At 46.0% G+C, this 9,820-nt stretch overlaps 2 protein-coding genes across 2 annotated transcripts; both read left to right on the top strand.

Annotated features, from left to right (window-relative positions):
* Nucleotides 1–3,802: 3,802 nt before the first annotated feature.
* PHALS_13162 (uncharacterized protein) lies at nt 3,803–4,476 on the top strand (the record flags this gene model as incomplete). Its single annotated transcript, XM_024728861.1, has 2 exons — nt 3,803–4,087; nt 4,174–4,476. The coding sequence occupies 2 exons, from the start codon at nt 3,803–3,805 to the stop codon at nt 4,474–4,476; spliced, it is 588 nt and encodes a 195-aa protein (XP_024579296.1).
* Nucleotides 4,477–4,856: 380 nt separating this feature from the next.
* Nucleotides 4,857–5,907, top strand: PHALS_13163 (uncharacterized protein; the record flags this gene model as incomplete). The annotated part of the gene is made up of 4 exons (XM_024728862.1): nt 4,857–5,137; nt 5,216–5,497; nt 5,557–5,621; nt 5,711–5,907. 4 exons carry the CDS (start codon nt 4,857–4,859, stop codon nt 5,905–5,907), a joined length of 825 nt encoding a protein of 274 aa, XP_024579297.1.
* Nucleotides 5,908–9,820: the final 3,913 nt, after the last annotated feature.

The following is a 9,820-nucleotide window of genomic DNA, read 5'->3' on the forward strand; positions in this document are numbered from 1 at the left end:
GACCGCACAAAGGTGTGAACTACATAAGTTGGTATAATCACGCAATTGTGTGGCTACACCGTAACAAGAAGCCACTACGCGGCGAAACTGCCAGTAGTAATGCAAAACAATCAGGTTTTTCCATTTAATTAGGTTAAATCTAAGGTTTTAGATATAGGCAGCTCTGTTGCAAATAAAATAATTTAGTTTGAGCAAAATACGTTATCTACCTTGGTTAAAGTTTTGGGTACTCTTGGAGGTAGCGGGTTGTACTCATACTGGTTTTAGTACAGAACGTACGGTCGATGACCTTAGTATGCTTTCTCATACCAAAGAGCAACAGCAGCCCCGCTGCAGCTGGATCATTCAGTCTTTGCCATATCGGCGACAGACACAGATTCAGTCTTTGCCAAGTCGGCGACAGACACGATAATCGCGGAGGCTATAAAGTTCGTCGGTTGAAACGCTTCCAAAGGTAAAAAAAAACTGGAACGACTAGTAGGGTCGGAGCTCTCGACTTGGGCCCGAGAAGATTACTGTGGATGTTGTGGATGCACACCACGCTGGCCTCAACGCGCATGATACACATGCAGCTTCCACTCAGAGTGTTGGAAGTGTCAGGCAGTATGCGACTTTGATTTTCCAAGAAGGCTTTGTAGGTGGGCTCGAGATAACACTACGAGCTTTTATTAACACTGGTGCGTCGAAAAACTTTGATCGAGCGCAAGGTATGACTGGGCATGGTGTTAGCCTGCCCAATGTGAAAGAAGGAATGATCATTCGTTTTACGAATTGATCTAGGATGAAGATACCAAAGCAAGTCATTTGCTTTGCAATGAAGTTTGAGAGTTTCCGAGGTGAAGTCGAGTTTTTCTTATTCGGCCTCGATGATAAGTATAATATCATCCGAGGTATGCCATGATTGAAGCGTTATCAGCCTAGCATTGACTGAGTGAATATGGAGATTGTTATCAACAAGTCGTGCAGCGCTAACTCGAGCTGCATGACGACGAACGAAACAGTATGGGCATATGTATCTGTTGAAAAAGTCACAGCTGACTTAAGTGATATTGCGGTGTGCGATAGCCGCCCAAGTTCACAGGATAAGCCCAAGAAGACGAAGATAAAGAGGTGGAGCAGTCAGGCGTTAGATAACGACTGTCTCTATTGTTATCGACATGGAAGTCATGATCGATGTAGTATGAAGAATAGCGAGATCTGAGGCAATAACCCATCCCAAGTTAAGACTAAGAAGGCCACCAAGAAGAATTCGCCGTCAAGTATTTTGCGTGCCTCTGATCAAGGTACAGGTTGAATTGATTAAGAAAGCGCTCAAAAACAAGACACTTTAGATGTTGTGGCCTACAACGAAGGAGGTGACGTGATATTATCCGTCACTTGAAGATTGAAAATCCTCCAATTTCAGTCAAAGAATTGTTTTCCTTGCCATTGATGAGCAAGAAGACGCTGAAGTGTAGCCTTGCGAAAGGCGAAATTTCGCAAACTGTGCGATTGTCGAGGAAAGTATGGACGATGACATCAATACTGCGGAAGTATTTGATGAGAAGACACGGAAGGAAAATTTTGATGGGCAGTCGTGGGACGCTCCAAACTCAAACCCCGTGTATGGAATTGTCAAGGAATATGCCAATATATTTCCAGACAGGTGCCGGACAAATAGCCCAATGACAGAGGCATTCGTCATGAAATCGGCATACTTCCTGGTCGAAGTATTGTATCACACGGCAGTGGCCGTTGCTAAAAGAGCAAATCATTGCAGTTCACCAGATTTTCGCGCAGCGACAGATGGCTGATCATGTGCGTGAGATTAAGTCTACGTATTGTAGTCCAACCTTATGTGTGAACAAAGCCACAGGTGATTGGCGCATTGTTCACGCGTTTGACAAATTGACCGATGCGACCATACCTGCCCAAACTCCGGTTCCACGAAAGGATATGACCCTCGATGGAATAATTAGAAGTACTATTTCAGCGCGATCGATCTGAAAGATTGTTTCTATCACATACGATGGTGCAAAATGATACACCACTTACTGCAGTAAAAAAATCAGTGGTGTGCTGTGCGAACTATTAGTGATGCCAAAATATTTGTAGAACGCTCCCGCAATTTTCAACAGAATTATAACGTTACTTTATTTTTTATTAATATGTTCGCTCCGATTAACTTTGGCGAAATAATTATTCATGGTGAGAAAACGGGTGAGAAGTCTGATATCGATGTTGATCTTGATAATCTTCGTCAGGCCTTCCGAGATATGCGAGAATAAACTCTACGCTAATCTTAAAAGTGCATTTCCTTTGCACCAGAGTTCCCTGTTCTCGGGCGCTTTGTTGGCAGGAATGGCGTTCGTGTAGATCCAGTAACAGTCAGAGCTATCAATGATTGGTCCGTGCCGATCAATGCAAAGCATCTGAAACAATGGTCGGGCTTGGCCAACTATTTGCACAAATACACGCGCAACTATGCAGCATTGGTGCAACCCCTAATGACTCTTTTAAAGAAGAACGTCGGGCTGGAATGGTCAAAAGATTACCAACAAATTCGCCAAAGTAAGGAAGAACTTGAAAGAAGCACCTGTTCTTTCAATTGCAAGCCACGATAAGCCTATTAACGTGGTCTGCGATGCAAGTGATTATGCCATCGATTATGCGTTGATGTAACACGATGATGAGGGTCGAGATTGAGTTGTTTCGTATCGGTCGCGACAAATCCGACCCACAAAACGAAATTATCCTGTTCATAGAAAGAGCTTCTAGCAATGAGTATGCTTTGGTTAAGTTCCGTGTGTACTTGCTTGGAGAGAAGCGCTTTCCATCTATACAGATCATGCCGCACCCCGTACGGCAGTAAAGGCTTCTCATTTATCGCAAAGAATAGCTCAATGGTATTCCTTCTTTGCGGAGTGCAACTTTGTTGCACACTACAAGCCACGCAAGACGAACATATTAGCCGACGCGTTGTCAAGACGTCCGGACTATGATCCAATGTCCAGTATGCGACAATTTGCACGAGTCATGTCGACATTGTGGAGATGTTCAAACGATCACAGTTGTGCTGCTACCCTTCAGCGGTTGACAACTACGAATAAATAAGTCCTATTGACATCACACCCGCGAGTTAGCGGTCGAGCTCATCTATACGGGTTATTGCACCACTAAGTACATTAAGGATATGACTCTCGGGTTGTCGTACCCGACAACGAAGACTTGAAGCGCAAATTGGTGTATGGAATGCACGATATGCCTATTACAGCTCATTCGTTCGAGAAAAGACTTATGCAGTGTTTCACACTACGTTTGGTGGCCAAAAATGTATGCTTGGGTTGAGAAGGCCTTTGTAGGTTTGACATTCGTCAGCGTGTGAAGCCATATCCATTGCAAAGCCTGCCAGTACCAACAGATTACTGGCGTTCCGTCAGTAACCCAAAGAAAAGTTCGAGCTTGAACTTTTTCTTTGGGTCAATGTTTTGGTATCTTTAGACCGTTTAAACAAGATGATGTACCTCGCACCAACGGCAGATTTCGTCACTGGGGAACAGAGCGCTCAACCATTTATTGATCATGTCATTTGACATAATGGAAAAGCAATCCTGATACGCGCTTTACAGCGGACTTTTGGACGAGCTTATTCCTTCTATCAGGCACTTGCCCAGAGATGGCCACCAAGGACCATCCAGAGACGAATCCGCCCGAATCGCGTTGAAAAGACAATCTACGCAGTTTTGCAGTATTTGTGCATCGGCGCCGACGACATGGAGTGATATATTCCCAATGGTCGAATTTGCCATCGACAATACAGTCCATGCATCAACAGGCTTTACTTACATTAAATGACCTTCGCCATCCAGCATTGCCTCTTCGTTTAATGGGAGGCACGCCAGATTCTGGTGAGGGAGGGGCTCGGAAATTAATTGCCTTCCAATTCACTACGATTGATAAGCGTCAGATTCGTCAAAGTATTGGCAAGTTTGTGAACGAAGGAGCAAATGTAGAATCACGCGTACGTGATGCTATGACGGAAACGCACGGTTTACAGCGATCTAATGCTTACACGCATGGACGTGGAAACACGCATACATCCAAAAAGGTAATTATGTAGTTATCATTACCAAGAATACTGCGGACGCCATCGTTTCATGTCTAGGATCTTCTAAACTCTCTTCCCTTACCAAGCTGGGTCCGTATCGATCCGACGTTTTATGTCGGCTTGCTCAAGCCATACCTCAGCAATTCCTCTCATCGTACGAATTGTCAAACGAGGAACGCGTCGTTGAGACCCAAGAGTCGAATCACTCTGTGCCACAGTACTCTGAATCTGATGAACTTTTTCACGAAGACATTGATTCTCCGCTTGGAGCCGAGCGGCTTCGATTCACAGAGCAGACGTTGCAGCGCGATCGTACATGTCCACATGACGAACCTCAGCCCACAATGATTCCATTGCCTTCGACATTTGATAACTTATCTTCGCGATAGCGCTCGCATTTGCATCCAGGGATGCGATGACCTCGTCCAGACCCATTCATGCGTCCCTCATCTGCAATTGTAGTACCGATGAAAACACTATCGACAACACCGCTGTCTATTGTTCGACCACCGAGGATTCAGTTGCCGGTGGTATTTCGAGACGGGGTTGCCCACTTCCATGTGGAAAGTTTTGTCGGCGCGCCGTGGTGAGCTACAGCTCCTTGTGAAATGGCTCGGCTATCCGGATTCGAATAGCTGGTGAGAGCCACATTCGCAACACTTTGCTAATTGCCGTATCTCAGTACGTATGTGGGAGGTTGCGAGCCCCCACTGGCTCCACTAGGAGCCGAACGAAAGAAGAACCTTGTCCCGTCGCTTGAAGTCCAACTATGGGAGTCGACGACAACGAATGCAGTGACTATGTACCCCACCATGTCTCTGCGACATGCAACAATATCTGCTACGACCTAACATTCGAAAACGAGTTTCGCGTATCAAAAACGAATGTCGCGCACCTTGGCGATCGCCAGATAACGACAAAAGATTTGTCCGTCGATTTTGCGAGAGTTCTCGGTCGCGATCGACTTGATGGCGTGTACCCACTCCCAGAATTCTCTGTTGACGTCCTTGGGCGACTTCGCTGGGCGTGGGTGCACCCCAAATACTCCACGTATATTACGCGATGACGCAGCAGCCATCTCTTCCAGTGCTGGATAGTAAAAATAAACGGCCCGACCCCCTTTTTTAGAGATCAAATACCGTTTTGGATGAAATTGCCTGATCGTGTCAGGGGGGTTTTCTCAGGTACTTCGGGTCTGATCTTTATACCAGCGCTAGCCTTTGGGAGGTATGGAATGTGCCACACGTCGTCATTCGACAGTGATTGCGAAGCATATTTCCCGCATAAAGCACGGCCTGCTGGCGTCGTCGCCGTTGGTACACTCGTTGGAGGTGCCGGGGCAATCACTGACTCTTGGGAGTCTTCTGCTTCGGTAACGCGATGTGGAGGTAGCTTTCCCTCTTCATTGTCGTCCGCCGACATGTAGTCGTCGCTCTTCTCAATATATTGATTTGTGGCGTTTTTTTCAGCTCTCTAACTTGTGGAGAAGACCAAACAGAGCTGTTACCGTCGGCATCGCTGTCCGACTTTGAAGGTGCCTTCGTTTCCCGTTGCATTGGTTGCGCTGGCGATTTTTCACTTGACGCTGACGTCGTCGCTTGACAATTTTTTTTAACCTGGCAGTTTGGCGTCTTCACATCTCTGCCCCGGGCGTGTCGCCAGGCTTGGGAGGAGCCGCCCTGATAACTTTCCAAACAGATGCATTTCGCGTCGGCGTCTTTCGTATTGTCATGTTCGAAATCTCTCTCTCCGCTCTTGGCACAACTTCTTCTTTCAGGTACCCCTACTTTTCGGAACAAGTCAAGTTTCATTCTGGTTAGGGTGTGTAATGGGGTGATAGGCCCATTACATAGTTTGTGTGGTACAATCTTAGCTGCTGATTAGCTTAGTGTGCATTACTCTAATTACTAGGTGGTTAAAATTAGGTACATTCATTCCTATTTTTAGGTTAAGCTTAGGATCAGGATAAATCACCAATCATATATTCGGTCTTCATTTTGATCAAGATCAACACTAGTTTATGGTTAAAGGGGTGCGTACGACAGCTACACAAGAATACCAAGCCTCAAGGTAAACCTGTACAGCGCAAGAGTGCGTGTAACCAGCTGTCCCGTTACAAGAGATGGTCTGACGCCGTTACGTCAAAAGCATTTTAGCTGATGAATACAGTCCGCCAGTTGTTGCCTACCCAGACGGAAAGACATGACCGCGGAGCGCTTTGCCTGGTTAGGCAACGCGAACACCCGCGACATCTGTTGCTTTTGATTTCCGACGCTAGAAATGAGTTGTTTGTCGAGGTTGCGCACTTTATTGCCCATTCTCGCGCGGAGGGAAGTAGAACGACTTAATACCTTAAAGTTAAATTTGCAACTGATATAACCGTGAGTTATGGCTCCTTGTTAAATGGAAAACACCCCCAAGGACTCTTATACATTTTAATAATACAATCCTGGGTTACTGACTTGTAAATCAAGGGTGTACTGAGGTTGAACCTCAAATTTATTTGATAGAAGATCTTGGGTGTACGGAGCTTGACCTTCAAGAGCATGAACCTCAACTATCGAGGAAGGTAGTTTGTAGAAGGGACTGGCTTACGCCACCCACTTCTAAAGACAAAGACACTTCGGTCTCGTCACCAGTACAGATCTTCAAGTAGAAATCAGCATTCGTTATCACACATAATGTTTGTGAGTTCGTAAAGTAATCACGCATGTTTTGAAACCGCCATACTGTAATTTCCCTTTCAAACTCCCAATATATACAGAAGGTTCAGAAATGTACCTTCATGTAATGGCTAAGTGTAACCCATTACACATATAGCTGAGCTTTCCTTTTACTTATATCAGCAATACAGTTTTACGCCACTCCAGACAGCAAATTCAAGGTATGACTTATAAACCAGCCGCTTATAACTTAACTATCCACGCTCAAATATCCTCTCTTACCAAACTATCTTTAAATGCCGACATGCGGCTAGCAGCCCACCGACACGGTCTCTGTTTTTTTGCTCATCATTTTCATTAATACTGACATCACTTCCTAGGATATGTATGTATGCAATAGCGCAGTGTGAATCTGGTACATTTGTACAGTAACGTTTTAAACAATTGTTCAGCGAGGCTGCCGTAGCTCTTTACTTTGAGGAAACTTACACAAGGTTACCGACCTTCGTTCTATAATAGAACCGGTACGAGCGTAGCGGATCGCAATCCGCTACCTCTAAGAGTACTTAAAATTTTAACTCACGGCAAATATAATCTTCCGTTTAAAAAATAAAAAAAATCTGTATTCATTTGCTTTATTTGCGGCAGAGCCGCCTATATCTAAAACCTTAGGTTTTCATGATTATATAGTAAAATTTAATGAATACGCATACTACAGGCAGTCCCGCCACGTAGTGGCTTCTTGTTACGATGTAGCCACACCATTGTGTGATTAAACCGTCTTGAGTAATCCACACCTTTGTACGGTCACACCATTTTGTGTGACCCACCCGTGTATACCAGGGTACGTGTAACCCGTTACAGAAGTGAGTTCATATGTTGCAGTACTTACTCCTTGATACCACATGTGTACCGAAGTTCTCTTTATGAAGTCACATTGTCGACACTTGTACAAATAGTTTGGTCCGTCTGATCTTGCACCATGACGCATATGTGTAATGTTTACGTATGTAATATTATCACTCGTATCTTGATTTGCCCTCTCCATCTAAGAATCCTTCAAGGCTCGACCTTTTTTTGTCTTGGTAAGAAACTGCGCAGAAGTGTTCCTCGAGCCACCACTGCACTTGCAGTCGTGTCTGCTCTAGGAAGCATACCAATACAGGTCATCTGCTATTGTGCACTCAAACAAATAGCTTATCGGGCCGCCAAACGTTGCTCCAACCTCATGACCAAAGCATTTAAAGCAAATTTCTATGAGGAAGCTTGCTTAATCCAAACAGCTCTCGACATTGCTTATAACATCTGTAGCCATCGCATTGACATATCTACAGAGTCAACGCGCTCCTTTCGTGTCGTCGCTCTTATTTTTCGGATCGTAGTCTTGTTGCTCATACAGCGCATCGGCAAAATTGTTGGATCTACCGAGCTTGTAGTGTATAAAAAAGTTACAGTCTGCAGAGAAGAAAACCTATCCTAAAACACCTAGTCGTTACGACTGACCCTCTGGAAGATGGAGCATTTTCTTATTTGCCCGAGGACATGCAGGACGGGCTTAAAAAGCTGATGTCTCTGCTTGGCCCTGAAGGCATGCAACACCTCGTTGAAAATGATCTTTTAGAGCACCAACTTCAGCGGGACTGACGTAGCTTTGCGCTTTGAGGAAACGTAATTTTGGTCACCGACCTTTCGTTCTATACTTAAAACAAGCACGAGTTTAGCGGATCGCAATCCGCTTACTCCAAGTAATTATTGCCTTGACCCATTGCTAATTAACTCTTCTGTTTCAATCCAAAACTGACTTTATTTACTTTTTTATCTGCGGCAAAGCCGCTTAGTTCTAAACGTATAGATTTTCCCAAATATATAGTAAAATCTAAATTCATGCATAACCACTGGCTACCCAGCCACGTACCGTATTCATAATTGGATGCAGTCACACCATGCCCATCTCGTGAGACACACATCCCTGTTACCAGGGAGCGTGTAACCCCGTTACACAATCCCCCATTGAGATTGAGAACATTTGCAGTTCCAATCGATCATTGCTTCAACGAGGCTTGCGTGTCCGCTACACACTGCAAATTGGTTCGTTGGAACAAAACGATTTCCATGATCAATGAGCTCTGTGTCAGCGACACTGAAGTCACCAAGACTCGCTGGTTCTGACAGCGAGCACGGGCAGGCCAAACTTCGTGTCCCGCATTCGGTGCTTATCATAGGCTCGATTAGCACGGGCGTCGCGCTCCGCGCATGCTATGAGTGACGAGTGACCTCGTTGAGGATGTGGAGACAGTCGACTACGAGTCTGACACTCCTATTTCCGCGTGGGATGACGAGGAAGGCGAGCTGCGCCAGCGGTGTGAGATGAACCCTGCTCGCGCCTTGCGGAGCCCATGTCCATTTCCTGAATTCTTGTCACCTGAGGGACGTGGTGTAATCACCAATGACCTCGACGGGGCACGGAGGCGGCAGCTAAAAGCTGCCCGTAAGGCGGCTCTGATGCGCACCCATCCGCGGCCGGTCATTGACCCCTCCTGTGGAATATGGCTCTCGTGTACCCGCAATGCAGATAATACCACTAGTACTCGCCCCAGGCGAAAGCGCTACATATGCCGAAGCGCTCTTTGAGCGATGGGTGCAACAGCACCGAAAACTTACTTCACTGTATAGCTTACAGTTGAGCCTCAAGGAAGTGGACGTGCGTGTGGAGCGACACCTCTGATTTGAGTTTGCCAAACTCAAGGCACGCCGTCGACTTCCTTCGGATTGTCGCCCTGAGACGTATGGGTCAACCCCTAACGCTCCTGTGAGCTGAGTCTGCGACTGCAAGAGCTAAGGGCCGCTGCTTGAGCTCAGCACATGGCCCTTTTCGTTCACTGGCTATTACCGGGAAGCGCGGAGCGTCCTGGTCTTTCTGATCAAAAGCGTCCACGGCGTCCAGGCAATCTTGCCGAAGTGGCGTCTCAAACTCCGACGAGTTTTTGGAGTCGGGATATCCCCGCTATTTATCCAGATATTGAGTTTGACCCTGGTGACGACGTCGTCTCACTAGACGTTCCACGTGATA

The sequence above is a fragment of the Plasmopara halstedii genome, assembly GCF_900000015.1.
Source record: "Plasmopara halstedii genome assembly, contig: Scaffold_650, whole genome shotgun sequence".
In the NCBI taxonomy this organism is placed as follows: domain Eukaryota; phylum Oomycota; class Peronosporomycetes; order Peronosporales; family Peronosporaceae; genus Plasmopara; species Plasmopara halstedii.